Source organism: Schistocerca piceifrons, chromosome 1, assembly GCF_021461385.2.
Source record: "Schistocerca piceifrons isolate TAMUIC-IGC-003096 chromosome 1, iqSchPice1.1, whole genome shotgun sequence".
NCBI classification, from domain to species: Eukaryota; Metazoa; Arthropoda; class Insecta; order Orthoptera; family Acrididae; genus Schistocerca; species Schistocerca piceifrons.
The window spans coordinates 1125464796-1125482850 of NC_060138.1; the positions used below are offsets into that span (position 1 = coordinate 1125464796).

Below are 18055 nucleotides of genomic sequence, written 5' to 3' on the forward strand. Positions count from 1 at the left end.
TGGTATTGAGGGACAGCTGTAGTATGGCGGATTCTCTGCCTCTTTCCTGTAAAATAACCTAAGTAAAATTTAAGTGAGTCAGGAGATGAGTCGTGGTTGTGTCACAGGCTAAACATGAAGGCAAATTTACAGGTGGAACGTCATTGCCACTTAAGGACCTTAAACCACTTCTGATATAATTTGACACGTTTATGTTAAATCCCATTTGTTCCTAGACCGTCAAACTCGTGAGGAATTTTGTAATGATAAAAATGACAAGTAAAATAAACTGCCACGAAAAACGGTAAGTTTTGAATGACGAATCGTTCGCGAGATCGTTGTGAAAAAATCATAGTTATGTCAATAACGCAAGTACCAGATATCACAACGGTAGTATAATTTTTTTGCAGTTGCTAAATGAAGGAAAGATGACGAAGTTATGGGAAAATGAAAAACATGTAATAATAATACATCTGACAGAAAACGGGAACATCTAAACGATGGCCTTTCTTCACTCAGTTGATCTTCCTGAAGGATACCATCAGTACAAAAAACATCTGAAGCAACACTGATAATGAAACGCAAAGTAATGCTGCTGATGACGAAGATACAAGCGATAATGAGGCTGAACCGAACAAAACCTGTCATACTGAAGAGCAGTTTACCAATAATGGAGATAATTTAGATGATATCCAGAGACAAGGAGCACAACCTGAAACCCAAACAAAGCCTACAATGCAAGACAAATGTTTCAAGCGCCTATGCAGAAATAAGAGTCAGAAGACAAATTATGATGAGAAACTACGAGAGCATGTGAAAAGTAAGGCCTCCCAATTTTTCACGTTCATGCTCTTCGAGCTTCTTAAATTAAACAGCCTTTAGTGTTATTCATGACTACATAATTATTTCTCAACATAGCCACCCTGGCGACGAACACATTTCTCCCAACGAGAGACCAGTTTGTTGATATGGTCACTGTAGAATGTTTGACTCTGTTGAATTAGCCATGACCTCACCTCTGCTAGCACCGATTCATCACTATCAAAGTCAAGGCCTCGAAGGTGTAGTTTTTAAGTTTTGGTAACAGATGGAAATCGGATGGTGTCAGGTAAGGACTGTACGGAGGATGATCGATGACAATGATTACAGCAGATGTCGCGGTACTCGTATGTGGTGAACGGTTGGAAACTTGATTAAGGCCGCTGTTTCCCACGCACCTCGTAGTTGGTAAACACACCATCATATTACACACTGCAATTTGGTGTCCTCTAGGGTTGAAACTTGCGTCGGTGGTTCGGGAAATCGACCGAGTAATATGCATGCCATTTAATACCTCAACCGATATTGAGAACAGAGTAAAATTTTAGGAGGCATTACTTTCCAGCATGTTCTCATTCTTGAAACTGAAAAGAAGTTTTCCTTTTTTCAAAAAAAGCGAAGATACGTTTCTCAATTTTAGATGAGTTTGTTACATCTGTCTGAGCTTCCTCCACATACGAAGTTGAGCATACATGCAGAATTAGTGAGGGTCCTCATAAGGGAACAAGAGCAGTGGATCTATCTTCAATAACACTGAAGTTCACCACCTCAAACTTTGTCTTCTGGATACACCACTACAAACGACCTCAGTAGTACATTGCAGATTTTTGCTACAGTGAATTTAATCCTCAGTAAACGTGTCGCTTTTTACAAATTCGGTTTTACATTACTTTTGAACGACTTCTTTGTAAACACTTTTGTTTTTACAAGCTGAACTGCAATAATCTTCGTAATGTAGGCTTACTCGTTAAGGATGAATGACGCTGTCGGATTTATCGTTTACAGATCTCTTAAACGAATGTTCAGATAGTCGGATATTATTTGTGTTGAACATAAGTCGTCGATTTACCTCTCTGTACTTATTAGTTGAAGATCTTTCTACCAAAACAAATCAGAGAAACACTTCGATAATACTACGATTACTTCATTAAAATGATTTTCACGTGTTGCGTGTATAGTTGTTTAGTTAAACATTTCTTTTATTTTCAGCACTCCGTGCTGTTGTCGTAATTGGGCGCATTCTAAACGAAAACGTCGCAGTTTAAAATTCCTCCGACGTCAGGTCACAGGCGGTGCCATCACAAGGTACAATGTTTACATAATAACACACGTATTTACCTTTGGGGAACCTTAAGGTTATTTTTCGTTTTACACGTGTAAATGAGTACGAAGTTGGCAGGTTGTCACTTTCAAAGAACTAAAAGGCAGCAATAGCTTCCAAAATTACAAAAAATATACCAATTTAAGACATGGGCTGCTGCTGTAATTCGTCTGCAAGAATGATTTACAATTTACCCAATAGCAGAGCGCGTTTGAAATCAGCTAGCGACCAATCAGAAGTTCCAATGCATGCTTCACTACGGAGTTTACATATCTAAAATCTGACGCAGCTGTGACTTTAACCTCGGAGCTGGACAGCTTCATACATTTCAGACGCGGCCAAAGTTCGCGATTTCGTTTTTTACTTTGCTGAATTCTATCGAGCGACAACAAAATGGTAAGTTACTTCTTAACATTGATTTCATTAACTCGGGCCAAATTTTGTGAAATAGGCAATGAAGTTGAGGGACTTGATTTTGTTAAAGTTTACACCGGAATGTTCGTAGTTTGATGTTAAGGTGTTAAAGACTGTTAACGGGAAGAACATGAATGATCATATAAACTTTTTGCGATTAGTTGTGAGAATAGCTTTTGGATCAGATGAAGCACGAAGCGTTTCAGTATTGTTTTCTGTATCTGAAATTACAAATTTGGCCGGCCCCAGTACACAAAATGAAATGCATTTACCGCGCAATTTTTGGTACGTAAGTCTTAATTCCCACAAGAGCATAACTTAAGCAGAATTAAATTTCACGTTTGTGGTCAGCCGAAATTAATTATTCCCATCCGATCTAAATTTAAAACAAAATCGAACGACATTAATGGCTGAGAGTTGATGATTTGAAATGATTCATCGTCCAGCTTCGATATTTCGATGAAGTTCCGGCTGACATTTTATCATTTTTCATAGTTAAATTCACTTCTGTTGGGACAGTTAAGCGTTGTGGTTTCGATCGCGATTTGCTTAGCCAGAGATGCTACATTTAACAACGAACCCTCTTGTATTGACTCACAAACTTCACGCGGATACACATTTCTTCAGGACAGTATTAGGAAACAATTCTAGTATTTTGAATAAGCCACAAAATCTTTACTCTTAATGTTTGACGATATGGTCATTTAATATATTTTTTTCAGCGTGAATGTATCTCAATCCACGTTGGCCAAGCGGGAACCCAGATTGGTAACGCATGTTGGGAACTGTACTGTCTTGAGCATGGTATCCAGCCCGATGGACAGATGCCATCAGATAAAACTATAGGAGGCGGCGATGACAGCTTTAACACATTTTTCAGCGAAACCGGCGCTGGGAAGCACGTACCCCGTGCTGTATTTGTTGACTTAGAACCGACTGTTGTTGGTAAGTTAGGCAGCATACGCTGTTTCTACTCCGTGGTGTACGCCTATAAATTATTTCAGTGGTAAACTACAGTTATTATCTGAAGTTTTACGTTTTTCATTTTGCAGATGAGGTGCGTACAGGCACCTACAGGCAGCTCTTCCATCCAGAGCAGTTGATTACAGGTAAGGAAGATGCTGCAAACAACTATGCCCGTGGTCATTACACAATTGGAAAGGAAATAGTGGACCTTGTACTGGACCGCATTCGCAAGCTTGCTGACCAATGTACTGGGCTTCAAGGATTCTTGATCTTTCACTGCTTTGGAGGTGGCACTGGTTCAGGCTTTACTTCACTCTTGATGGAACGTCTGTCTGTGGATTATGGCAAAAAGAGCAAACTGGAATTTGCAATTTACCCAGCTCCTCAGGTAAGAACGTTTCGTCAAAACTGAAGCTTGTCATTAAGAGATTTCGCGAAATATGTAGTTTTCTGTGACCAAGTCATAATTGTGTTCTTCAGGTATCAACAGCAGTTGTAGAGCCGTACAATTCCATCCTAACCACTCACACCACCTTGGAACATTCAGACTGTGCTTTCATGAGCGATAATGAAGCTATCTACGACATTTGCCGCCGTAACTTAGACATTGAACGCCCAACGTACACCAATCTGAACAGGCTAATTGGCCAGATTGTATCCTCAATCACGGCATCTCTTCGCTTTGATGGTGCTCTTAATGTGGATCTGACAGAATTCCAGACCAACTTGGTGCCCTACCCTCGTATCCATTTCCCACTTGTTACTTATGCCCCTGTCATCTCAGCAGAGAAGGCTTACCATGAACAACTGTCTGTGGCAGAAATAACAAACGCCTGTTTTGAACCTGCCAACCAGATGGTGAAATGTGATCCTAGGCATGGAAAGTACATGGCATGCTGTATGCTATACAGAGGAGATGTAGTGCCGAAGGATGTAAACGCTGCCATTGCAACTATCAAGACAAAGCGAACCATTCAGTTTGTGGATTGGTGTCCAACTGGTTTCAAGGTTTGTGTGACTGCTATATTGCTATTAAATATTTAATAATTGATCCACTATTGTAAGGCACATAATGGAGATACTGAGTTCGTTTACTAAACTCCCCTTTACTTGTTACAGGTGGGGATAAACTACCAGCCTCCTACTGTGGTACCTGGTGGTGATCTTGCAAAGGTACAGCGTGCTGTTTGTATGTTGTCAAATACGACTGCAATTGCAGAGGCCTGGGCTCGCCTTGACCACAAGTTTGATTTGATGTATGCCAAGAGAGCTTTCGTGCACTGGTACGTCGGTGAGGGTATGGAGGAAGGAGAGTTCTCAGAAGCTCGTGAAGATCTGGCTGCCCTTGAAAAGGACTACGAAGAAGTCGGTATGGACTCTATTGAAGGAGAAGGCGAAGGAGGAGAAGAGTACTAAGATCCACAAATGAAAAAAATGACATATTTAAAATTTTGATTGTGACGTCATTAAAGTTGTAAGTGTTGTTCTTATTTTTTTTTAAAATTGGAAGGTGCTTGTCCATCCACTTTTTATGTAATAAAATTTGTTTTGTCTTTTAAGTTGTGTGATACTTACTTAAGAACTCCTAAACGAATAAGAGGAATTTTAATCAACAAATAGACTAGTCATCATTAGGGAGAAGCATAAAAATGTGCATTAATGGTATGCTTGATAGCAAAACATCGCTTCTTTTGCTGTGGGTTCTCCGTCAAAATATAATTTTACTGACGGGTCAGTTTATTGAGTTTGATTACAAGTAACCATTTCCGTGACTTCATCTTATTTCCTGAAAACTCATTACCTACAGTTTACAAAACATTCGTCCTTGTTGTTGCTGTAAATGTGACATAGAGCTAGTCTTTTCATCCCTGTACTAGTAAGTATTTTTTTCTGAATTTACTTGACATGAAAATATTCATTTAGACTGGATAATAATCTTATGCTCCAGGTTGTGTAACAGTAGTTTTGGATTAAAGAGACTGATACATGAGAATTAAACTCGACTGTGTTAGCTAATTTCTATCTGAGAATAGGACATGTGGAATAGATGAGTCAACTGTCCATCTTTCGTTAAGGTCTTATTTTTAAGACAGTGACTTGGGAAATTAGGTTTTTCATGTGAGTTGTGGGCAGTTCTGTGGTCCAGTCTAAAGTCAGGTTTGAACCAAAATATTAACATGAGGTGTTGGTATTTAATAGTCTGATATTAGAAAGTCAGCAATCTTGTCAAACGTGAAATGTAAAAATACAGTGTATTTAAACCCACAGGCTTCAGATCATGCAGGACAATATTTATACTAACGCAAAATTCACTGTTTAGAGTTGATGTACAAAATAATTTTATACTTACGTTTTCTGACAGGTGTATCACTAGGTACGGAACTGTTAAGCCATTGACATTCACATTTCTTAGGTTTGTAAGACGTCTACAACCTGGCAGCCTTTGAATGCTGGTGTCAAATAAGGAACTAAAATCACTGGCCTTCTGAGAACTTTTATCACATGAAACTGTGAAAAGTGTGGAGTTGACTTCTCAATAACCAGAATACTTAATGAATGCTCTATGTTTAACAAATTTGTGTTGGGTTTGTCAAGGGATTTAATTGACTACTGTGCTACCAAAGATCAATTCCAGTAGCTCAGTGATCACCACTGATGAGTGCAGTTCAAAGTTGGTGGTTGAATTTTGCAGTTATGGCACTGATGCTTGTAAGCTTCAAATGAACGCACACAGAACATGAACATTTTTCTGAGTGTGGAAGGGTGTTACTAGTGGCCCACACTAATTTGGGACATACACTGTTGTTGTTTATCGTCACTTCAGACTGCAGTTGACCTGTAAATACAGAAGAGTGCTGATGAGAAATTTGCAACATGATAAGCAGCAAAATCTTTTGGCCTTAGTCACGTAATGGTTTGATGTGTTATTTATTTTATCAGGTATGTAGTTGAGGTTCTCTTAGAACATTAGGAAAATGTATTGGGCTGGCGTAGCTTTATATATACATTTTCCTAACGTTCCAAGAGAACCTGAATATCCGCATGTATTCTCAGTTACTGTGTATGGGCACGTTTATTCGATCCTCCTGTTACACATAAATTAATTGGGCCCTGAAAACGCAAACGCCTCACATTTTACAGGGAATATTTATTTATTTAACTGGTCCAATAAATCATTTTTAGTACAGTGCTTGTACATATGATACAGCTGACAAGTCAGGAGCAACACGATAAATTTATAATTACAGTGTTTAGTGTGATTACTTGTTCAACACTAAGCAAACAGTAAAGTGACTTGACACATAATATAGAATTAACAACATTTTGTAAATTGTATTTATTTTTTTAGCTCGTTTGGGCCACGTGTGGACCACGGTGCTTCTGGTTTCGCTGTGATGGCGTCTGCCACTACTTGTGTTCTTGATTTGCTTATTAATGTGCTCAGAAACGGAATAGAAGCAGTGGTCAAGCAACAACTGTTTCAACTTTAAATGCATTTACTGCTGGAATGTGTTTTAAGTAAGAAGGCAAATGACTATACAAAATAATCTCTGTGATATTCTCGCTTGCCTAAATTTCTACTTGGTGTATTTATGTGTACGTTAAGCTTCTACCTTTTTTGATATGAGTGAAGATCATAATTGTTTGAGTATATTTCCTTCTTTTAAGGTGCTCCATCTTTTTAAAGATTAGTATTTCATAAGATTTACACAGACAAGGCAATATTTGCAAAGCTTTGAATTTGGTCCATGCTTTTAGCTTGCATTTTCACTCTGAGAATCCTTTCCTGTGTTTTAAATATTTTTTTGAAAATCGCGTAATTCACCCTCGTGAACAAGACATGCGACTGTCGCAAGCGATCGATCACTGACGGCTCATAGTTCCCAATTAGTTCGATGAACTGGTCGTATCTTGCAATACTGATTTCAAGTTGGGGCCAGTTTGTCTAGTTGTTAAACGTAGTTTTGGAAATTCGTTTCGTTTGTTTCACTGTGGCTACATGGAGTTAAGATTTACGTTAGAATTTATAGAGTTGTTCACGTAGCACGAAATCCTCTAAAAAGTGAAGCCAAAGTAGGCCTCGTCACTTAAATTAATAAGGGATACAAATTTAAAACAATGATACTCTTATGTCTTACAGTGATCAGCATTTTGGAAATATAGGGGTAGAAATTAATGGAAAATGGATTCTGAGTTATTCATGAACAAATTGACACACTATAATTCTTTTTAACTTCCAAACACAACAGGATAATATTAGGTGGAGATTTTAATTTTTTAGAGTTTACTTTTTCTGGAGGTATGAAAATTGTTTGCGATTTCTTGTAATCTAACTCGTCTCATACAATTTACAAGTGTTATAGGAACTAACAACAGTGCTTTTGATAAGCCCCAAAATTGCATACACATTCTCGAAGTAGCAGCTAATTTAGATATGATCGCTTTGTTTGTGGAAAACCTGCAGTTCCCAAGAAAATTGTTCCAAAACAAATATGATGCATTTCAACTACATTTGTTTTTCCGAGTTTTAATCGACTATATGGAACAAATTCCACCACTGATAAACTTAATACTTTCTCCATAACGATGCATTTCAACTACATTTGTTTTTAGGAGTGTTTAGTCGACTTTATAGAACAAATACCACCACTGATAAACTTAATTCTTTCTCCATAACAGAACTTTACGTCACAATGATGTTAGAAACACTTGTTTTATATCAAAATCTACATAGATACTCCGCAATCCACCTTACAGCGCGTGGCGGAGGGTACCTCATACTTATCCATTTCATAACGACTGACCCCTGGCTTTGCGTTCATATTCTGGTCACATCGCATGACGAACATAGATGTATTATACTTTACCGGAATTTCTACTTTTTTTTTGGTGTATGAATGTTACATTTAGTTGAAAGGGGGCGGCATACGCTGTAATATTTAAGAGATAGCGTGCTTTTCCGAACATTTTTTGGCGAGTGTCAAATTTCAGGAGTCGTAGAAGTCGATCCGCAATTAGGAGAAAAATGTTCTTTGCACAGTTTAAGGATACAACCATACTCAACTTCCAGACGAATTGTCGTTGCTTTCCAATTAGTCTTTTGGCCTAATAATGGTGGGCGTAGATTGCTGCAATTCGCCTAATGGTGACACATATCAACAAGATAAAAGTTTAAATGCAAGCTCTGTTGTTACATTTCACAGCTGTTATGTTTTTATGCAAGTAAATCTACATAAAGCTCCTAATATCACATCTTTATTTGCTTTTGCGTTTCTATACGCTCTATGTTCATGTGTGCTATGTTGCCGAACTTCTGAACAGTATTTCCATTTAATTGTTTATTAATGCAGTGTTTACATCGCGACTTCCCGTCAGACTGAAAACTATCGTATTCCCTATCGTTGTTGTGTGTTCATGTGCGACAGTGCCCGTAACATAATTAGTTGTCTTGTACTTGTGTGAAACCATGCATCATTTATGGATTTGTATGGTCACCAGTGCTTAAGAGGCCGAAAAAGAACAGGACGCGAGCAGTTCCGTATCAGAGCCAGTAAAGAGAACATCTGAATGTCTCGGCAGCTCCGGGTCTTCGATACTTCCGAATTGGGGCAAAAACTTGATAGTGGTGCCCCCTCCCTAACACCTCCCCCTCGAGAGTTTGAGACAGGACGTCAAAAAATTAAAAAAAGATTTTTCACAAATATGTTCAATTTGTAGCGCACATCTTTCTGAAGAGTTAGATATATATAACATAACATGTCAGGAAATTTAAGATTATTTGGTCTTATGTGCGCCAAAGCGCAGTACCACTCCTTTTCACACAGCATTCTTCTGTCGCACGTCGTTGTATTTCGCTCTGTGGAATTCGAATGTGTATGTCTTGTAATGGAAGCCATCAGACCTATATTCAGGACAGTGGAAACTAAAATGTCCTGTGGTGCCTCTCCTGCTCCCAGTCGGCCGGTTTGACAACCAACCTGCCTTGGAAAAAACAATTAATACTGGGTGAGATTATTTTTGAGCAGGAGAATAAGAACTCTTAAAAAAAATTGCACTCTTTATTACCTGTTCGTTGATAACTTTCTGTTTTGTGTGACATTAATTGAAATACAGGAAACATAAAACCAGTGAAGACAAGAGACAAGCAAGACAGTACACATTTTTTCCTCTCAAATCTTGCCACAGCTTTCTTTACACGGCGTGCTTTCCTTTCTGCGAAAGAATGTATTACCTCATCGAAGTTAGTCAAACGATTTGTTACTTGAAAAATCAAAATGCCCTTGTCTAACACTGAAAAAGCTGTTAATACGAATTGTACCCAAGACTGATTTGGTTTCTCGATTTGATTATGTCTATTTTGTCACTGTCTGCTAGATAAAACAGGCCTTTCTAATATTGCAGCAGTTGTAACACACGCCAACAAGCGAGACTGTTTTGGCACAAATGGCCATTTTTATCCAGCTGATTTTCATAAATAACACGACAGAATATAATTCACGAAGTACCAACATGAAATGCCTATTAGACCTACGACAAGCAAAAAGTTTTATGTTAGGAAATAGTTTCACGTTTCATTCACATGCTCCAGTTTCTCAAGCATGAGATCGAAAAGTAGCAGTAATAGTAAGAAAATTTTTATATAAATTTGGAATCGTCATATTCTCCCATATAATTTGTGTGATGTCCCTGTTTCTTCTCCTTCCTCGTTCTAACAAACAATCTAGTCATCACTAATTCTGGAACTATTCGTGCCATTGTCAAAACGTATTTTCTGGTTAACGTCACTAACCCTGCCACAATCACTGGTTCAGTTATTCCGCGTTTATTCTCCGGTTAGGCGTCATTAGGTGTTCGTGCAACGCGTTTTCCGCACTGTTTCAAGAATATAATTTAAGCCGCTGCTAACTGGGAACTGTACAGCTGGTGCTTAGCGGTGTAGCGTTCTGGCAAAAATGTCCTGTCAAAATTCCATTTTCTTGGATACAGTGAAAAAATAATATGTAGTCTTTCTTACCTGTTATTCTGGTTACCTGTTATTATTTAGACTATGGTAGTGTGAATCTATGGATTTCGCTAATAATTACAACACCGTTGATCATTCGCACACCCCATCAAGCACGTAAACAACGATTGCCGTTCACCCATTCGGGTTTATTCAGCCCAGCTCGTATGGCCCCGCCCCTTTTTGTCTGCGGGAAAGGTTTTTTTATTTCTAGGTGCAATGGGAATTCCCCTGGTAGAGATATCACGTATGCTACGCCCGCATTCAAAAATCAACTTATGATTCGTTCAGAAATCAATTAAGAATGTCAATAGAACGAGGAACCAGCCCAAGTTACAAACATTTTATTTTACATTCGATGGCTAGCTTCGGGCCGAGACCTATTTCCAAATCAAACTTTTCATCACTAATTTTGGAACTATTCCTGCCTTCACTAACTCTGCCACAATCATCAGTTTAGTTATCCCGCGTTTATTCTCTGGTCAGGCATTATTATGTGTTCGTACGACGCATTATCCGCGATTTTGTTATGTTGATTTGAAAATGTATCTCGCCTCGAAACTAGTCATTGAAAGAAAAAATATTTGCAACCTGGACTGGTTTTTCTTTCTAGTGATTAACATAAGTTGCTGACCCAAGTTACTCCATCATGCTGGAAGTTTGTAACTTAGAATGTGTTCAAAAATATTAAAAAACAGGGATGCGTTTCAAAGCCATATGAATAATCGGTAGATCAACGTACACTGGATGTTAGGCGCTTTGTGAAACAAGGTATTTCCTTCTTCAAGATAACGAACCTGGCGCCCCTTGAGATTGCCGCCCGGGGCAGATACACCCCCGCCACCTACATCCAGGCCTGTGTCTCGGTGTTAGTGAAAGTACAGTGGAGCGAATTTTGAAACAATATAGAGAAACTTCACCTCCTCTATCACCAAAAATGAGTTCTGGCAGGCGACAGAAGTTTGTATTATACCAGTTTACACAGGGAATAACAAGAAGAAAAATTAACGGCTTATGTATGGAAAAGCAGTTTCCAAAAGTGGCAGCCATGTTGGAAAAGTTGAAGATCGAAGTGGAAGATTTTCCTGATATGAGTGGAACAACCCTTCGACGTGCTATTCGAAAATTGGGCTTCAGATACAAAAAGTTCAACAAAAAACATGTGCTGATGGAAAGTGACTAAGTAGTAGGAAAAAGTGAAGGATTCTTGCGGAAAATAAGTCACTGTTTATTGCACTGATGAGAGTTGGTGTGGTACAAATCATCCCATAAAGTTTGGTTGGCAGGAACAAAAAATGCCTTATGCCTCACAAAATGTATGCGGCAGTCACAGAGGAGCTGTTACAAGTGGAATGGACGGAAAGAGGGAATTCAAACATCGACCGTTTCTGGAAAAAGGATTATAAAGTGGCACATTGCGAACGAGGGTGGGTTTGCGCAAAATGCTGGCCTGTGTTTTATTGGACAAAAAGGAGGTGCAGATTGTCATTCAGAAATGAATGCCAGACACAATGAAGAGCGGTTCAGGGGCGTTCCCGAAAAATTACCAAACAGATCTGCGTTTGTTTTAGATCAGGCTCCATATTGTACGGTGATAAACCCAGTTTCACGAAACCCATCTATGATATTGAGAAAGGACTCTATTATTGAATTGATGAAAAGCAATAATGTAGAGCTTCCATCTAATGCGACATCATATGAGGAATTTACTAAAGCTGGCCTACTGGAACAGGCGCGACCGCACTTCAGGGCGCAGGAATACCTATTGGAAAGTTTACTGCCTTCAGTGGAGAGGAGACTGAACTTCTGTGGTTGCCTGTAGCGCACTGCGAATTGAATGCCACTGAACTTATTTGGGCATTTGTCAAGAACAAGGTAGCAAAGGTAAACAAGAATTTTAAAATAAATGATACTTGGTACAGTTGTGTCGCTCCGCTCTGGAAAGTGTTCCCCAAAGTGTCTGGAGGAATTCCGTGCGATATGTACATAAACTTGAAAACAGTTGTGCATAAAGAGCCCTCTGTCTTGACATAGCAATAGAACCGTTGCTGGCGCAATTAGACGACTGCAATAGCAGCAGAGAAACCTCAGCCAGCAGCGAAAACGGTTGAAGTAGGTTTTATTTCAGTCGCCATTCTTTACCGAAAATTTATAACCTTTACTGTTGAAATGTGCTATACAAATAATAATTTATTGTGAGCTGCTTGCATATCGAGCATTTGTTTGCAATTTCCCATAATATTTCCCACTACTCCCAAAAAACACTGAACACGGCAGTGCTGTACTTTAAAGCGACTACGGAGTTGCCGTTCTTCGCTTATGAACAAGCCCTTATGGCTTATTACAACACTGGCGGCGTGCTGGCGTGACAACTATGATAGGCGGACGCTATGGCCGAGCGGTTCTATGGGCTTCCGTCTGGAACCACGCTGCTGCTACGGTCGCAGGTTCGAATCATGCCTCGAGCATGGATGTGTTTGATATCCTTAGGTTAGTTAGGCTTAAGTAGATCTAAGTCTAGGGGACTGATGACCTCAGATGTTAAGTCCCATAGTGCTTTGAGCGGTATGAACCATTTTTGAACAACTATGATGATGATGTTTGGTTTGTGGGGCGCTCAACTCCACGTTTATTAGCGCCCGTACAAACTGCTAATCTTTACTCAGTCCATCTCGCCACTTTCATGAAAGATGATAAAATGATGAGGACAACACAAACACCCAGTCCTTGGGCGGAGAAAATACACAACCCGCTCGGGAATAGAACCATTTTTTTTGTTCAAACGTGTACAGACTTTTACTTACAAGATAACAAAATTCGTTTTACAAAACAGTTTACATGTTTGATGCTTTTCAGTAAGACAATCCGTTCTTTTTTTCGTTATAGTCCAGGTAATTATTTCAAATTGTCTCTGTATTTTGCCAGTGTCTGTCAGGCTGAGTTCGTTAGTACTTGCTTATGTTGTTTACTATATAAATTCAAGTTTCTTTGAGGCCAGATAATACGTAGGAGGGAGCAATATACTGCTTGACTCCTCGGTGAAGGTATGTTCTCGAAACTTTAACAAAAGCCCGTACCGAACTACTGAGCGTCTCTCCTGCAGAGTCTTCCACTGGAGTTTATCTATCATCTCCGTAACGCTTTCGCGATTACTAAATGATCCTGTAACGAAGCGCGCTGCTCTCCGTTGGATCTTCTCTATCTCTTGTATCAACCCTATCTGGTACGGATCCCACACAGCTGAGCAGTATTCACGCAGTGGGCGAACAAGCGTACTGTAACCTACTTCCTTTGTGTTCGGAATGCATTTCCTTAGGAATCTTCCAATGAATCTCAGTCTGGCATCTGCCTTACCGACGATCAACTTTATATGATCATTCCATTTAAATCACTCCTAATGCGTACTCTCAGATAATTTATGGAATTAACTGCTTCCAGTTGCTGACCTGCTATTTTGTAGCTAAATGATAAGGGATCTATCTTTCTATGTATTCGCAGCACATTACACTTGTCTACATTGAGATTCAATTGCCATTCCCTGCACCATGCGTCAATTCGTTGCAGATCCTCCTGCATTTCAGTACAATTTTCCATTGTTACAACCTCTCGATACACCACAGCATCATCTGCAAAAAGCCTCAGTGAACTTCCGGTGTCATCCACAACGTCATTTATGTATATTGTGAATAGCAATGGTCCTATGACACTCCCCTGCGGCACACCTGAAATCACTCTTACTTCGGAAGACTTCTCTCCATTGAGAATGACATGCTGCGTTCTGTTATCTAGGAACTCTTCAATCCACTCACACAATTGGTCTGATAGTCCATATGCTCTTACTTTGTTCATTAAACGACTGTGGGGAACTGTATCGAGCGCCTTGCGGAAGTCAAGAAACACGCCATCTACCTGTAAACCCATGTCTATGGCCCTCTGAGTCTTGTGAACGGATAGCGCGAGCTGGGTTTCACACGATCGTCTTTTTCGAAACCCATGCTGATTCCTACAGAGTAGATTTCTAGTCTCCAGGAAAGTCATTATACTCGAACATAATACGTGTTCCAAAATTCTACAACTGATCGAGCCCTCCTCACACTACATTTCGCTTCGTGTAATTTTTGTTTGTCTGCAAGGCTTCGGCTATGTTTATGTTTGCTGTGAAGTTCCCTTTGTTTCCGCAGCAGTTTTCTAACTCGGTTGTTGAACCACGGTGGCTCTTTTCCATCTCCTACGATCTTGCCTGGCACATACTAATCTAACGCATATTGTACGATGGTTCTGAACTTTGTCCACTGATCCTAAACACTATCAGTACTTGAGACAAAACTTTTGTGTTGAGCCGTCAGGTACTTTGTAATCTGCTTTTTGTCACTTTTGCTAAACAGAAAAATCTTCCTACCTTTTTTAATATTTCTATTTACGGCTGAAATCATCGATGCAGTAACCGCTTTATGATCGCTGATTCCCTGTTCTGCGTTAACTGTTTCAAATATTTCGGGTCTGTTTGTCAGCAGAAGGTCTAATATGTTATCGCCACGAGTCGGTTCTCTGTTTAACTGCTTAAGGTAGTTTTCAGATAAAGCACTTAAAAAATTTCACTGGATTCTTTGTCCCTGCCACCCGTTAAGAACGTTTGAGTCTCCCAGTCTATATCCGGCAAATTAAAATCTCCACCCAGAACTATAACATGGTGGGGAAATCTACTCGAAATATTTTCCAAATTATCCTTCAGGTGCTCAGCCACAACAGCTGCTGAGCCAGGGGGCCTATAGAGACATCCAGTTACCATGTCTGAGCCTGCTTTAACCGTGACCGTCACCCAAATTATTTCACATTTCGGATCTCCGTCAATTTCCTTCGATACTATTGCACTTCTTATCGCTATAAACACGCCTCCCCCTTCACTGTCCAGCCTGTCTCTGCGGTATACATTCCAATCTGAGTTTAGGATTTCATTACTGTTTACGTCTGGTTTCAGCCAACTTTCTGTCCCTAGTACTATATGGGCGTTGTGACCGTTTATTAATGAGAGCAATTCTTGGATCTTTCTATAGACGCTCCTGCAGTTTACTATTAGCACATTAATATTGTTATCCCCTGTTGCATTTTGCCTACTCCTACCTTGCCGCGTCTCAGGAGGCGTCTTGTCGGGCCTAGGGAGGGAATTCTCTAACCTAACAAACCCACATGTGCACTCCACACGTACTCCGCTACCCTTGTAGCCGCTTCCGGCGTGTAGTGCACGCCTGACCTCTTCAGGGGGACCCTACATTTCTCCACCCGATAGCGGAGGTCGAGAAATTTGCGCCCCAGATCTCCGCAGAATCGTCTGAGCCTCTGGTTTAAGCCTTCCACTCGGCTCCAAACCAGAGGACCGCGATCGGTTCTGGGAACGATACTACAAATAGTTAGCTCTGATTCCACCCCGCGAGCGAGGCTTTCCGCCTTCACCAATTCCGCCAACCACCTGTACGAACTGAGGATGACCTCTGAACCCAGACGGCAGGAGTCATTGGTGCCGACGTGAGCAACAATTTGCAGTCGGGTGCACCCAGTGCTCTCTATCGCCGCCGGCAGGGCCTCCTCCACATCTCGGATGAGACCCCCCGGCAAGCAGACAGAGTGAACACTGGCCTTCTTCCCCGACCTTTCCGCAATTTCCCTAAGGGGCACCATCACCCCTTTGGGAAGAAAAAAGGAAAAACACGTTACATTGGGCCAGGAAACAAAAATGGTTCAAATGACTCTGAGCACTATGGGATTTAATATCTGAGATCATCAGTCCCTAGAACTCAGAACTACTTAAACCTAACTAACCGAAGGACATCACACACATCCATGCCCGAGGCAGGATTCGAAACTGCGACCGTAGCGGTATCGCGATTCCAGACTGAAGCGCCTAGAACCGCTCGGCCACAACGGCCGGCGCCAGGAAACAGACCGTGGTGGATTCAGTCAGATCGAACGAGGAACAACACACTAGGAAGCAGTGGACAGATACAATGTAGAACTGATTAGATAGGGATGGTGGTCGATGAGTAAAAGGGACTGAAAGGAGAGTGATGAAGCTAATCATGGTGGAGGAAAGGGCATGTTTGAGGATGTAACTTTGTTTGGTTTCACTGTTAAACTGTAATTATGTCGAGGTACTCACTGTTTGGCACTCATATTGATTGCACACGAGTAAAGATAAAATACACTCAAAACAAGGGTTACGATGGCACTGTTGGGAAAACTTTACATGTGAGAAACTTTAAAGGAGGAGAGGAAAAAAAGCACTTTTTTGTGTCACTTTTTTACACTTTGGGACATACGTATCATTATTGACGCTTGTGAGGTGTGGGAGGGCGTCGGCAGCGACAGGGGTGTGGGGGGTTATGGGGTGGGCGGCGGCCGTCACGTCCCTGAAGTCGGCGGTCAGCGGGATCTCCAGGAAGTTGTGTATTTGGTGTGTAGCTTTACCTCCTTGTGTTCTTCCCACAAGTCCATGAGGAACTACACGCTCTCTGTTTTTTTTTTTTTTTTTTTTTTTTTTTTTTTTTTTTTTATAGCAATGACTGCGTGTGTGTGCAGTCATGGCGAGTATCCACATCGCGGCCGTGCATTTCGGTCTTAGGAACGGTTTGCATCAGGGACGGTGAGTGTCGTGATTTGAATGTTGCGGTGGCCAGTCTACATCTACATCTCCATTTATACTCCGCAAGCCACCCAACGGTGTGTGGCGGAGGGCACTTTACGCGCCACTGTCATTACCTCCCTTTCCTGTTCCAGTCGCGTATGGTTCCAGGGAAGAACGACTGCCGGAAAGCCTCCGTGCGCGCTCGAATCTCTCTAATTTTACATTCGTGATCTCCTCGGGAGGTATAAGTAGGGGGAAGCAATATATTCGATACCTCATCCAGAAACGCACCCTCTCGAAACCGGGGCAGCAAGCTACAACGCGATGTAGAGCGCCTCTCTTGCAGAGTCTGCCACTTGAGTTTGCTAAACATCTCCGTAACGCTATCACGGTTACCAAATAACCCTATGACGAAACGCGCCGCTCTTTGGATCTTCTATATTTCCTCCGACAACCCGATCTGGTACGGATCCTACATTGATGAGTAATACTCAAGTATAGGTCGAACGAGTGTTTTGTAAGCCACCTCCTTAGTTGATGGACTACATTTTCCAAGGACTCTCCCAATGAATCTTAACCTGGTACCCGCCTTACCAAGAATTAATTTTAGATGATCATTCCACTTCAAATCGTTCCGCACGCATACTCCCAGATATTTTACAGAAGTAACTGCTACCAGTGTTTGTTCCGCTATCAGATAATCATACAATAAAGGATCCTTCTTTGTTTGTATTCGCAATACATTACATTTGTCTATGTTAAGGGTCAGTTGCCACTCCCTGCACCAAGTGCCTATCCGCTGCAAATCTTCCTGCATTTCGCTACAATTTTCTAATGCTGCAACTTCTCTGCATACTACAGCATCATCCGCGTATAGCCGCATGGAACTTCCGACACTATCTACTAGGTCATTTATATATATTGTGAAAAGCAA

The 18055-nt window shown here is 40.8% G+C and overlaps 1 protein-coding gene across 1 annotated transcript; it reads left to right on the forward strand.

The window, feature by feature from the left end:
• Positions 1 to 3342: 3342 nt before the first annotated feature.
• On the forward strand, positions 3343 to 4915 carry LOC124779084 (tubulin alpha-1 chain-like). The gene is made up of 4 exons (XM_047253686.1): positions 3343 to 3478; positions 3586 to 3887; positions 3980 to 4507; positions 4619 to 4915. The coding sequence occupies exons 1-4, from the start codon at positions 3358 to 3360 to the stop codon at positions 4913 to 4915; spliced, it is 1248 nt and encodes a 415-aa protein (XP_047109642.1). The 5' UTR covers positions 3343 to 3357.
• Positions 4916 to 18055: the final 13140 nt, after the last annotated feature.

Excerpts from the sequence above, each read along its gene's own strand:
- LOC124779084 (XM_047253686.1), top strand. The coding sequence starts at position 3,358 with ATGCCATCAGATAAAACTATAGGAGGCGGCGATGACAGCTTTAACACA. Across the intron at positions 3,479-3,585 it reads CTTAGAACCGACTGTTGTTG|ATGAGGTGCGTACAGGCACC; the intron begins GTAAGTTAGGCA and ends TTCATTTTGCAG. Across the intron at positions 4,508-4,618 it reads GGTGTCCAACTGGTTTCAAG|GTGGGGATAAACTACCAGCC; the intron begins GTTTGTGTGACT and ends TACTTGTTACAG.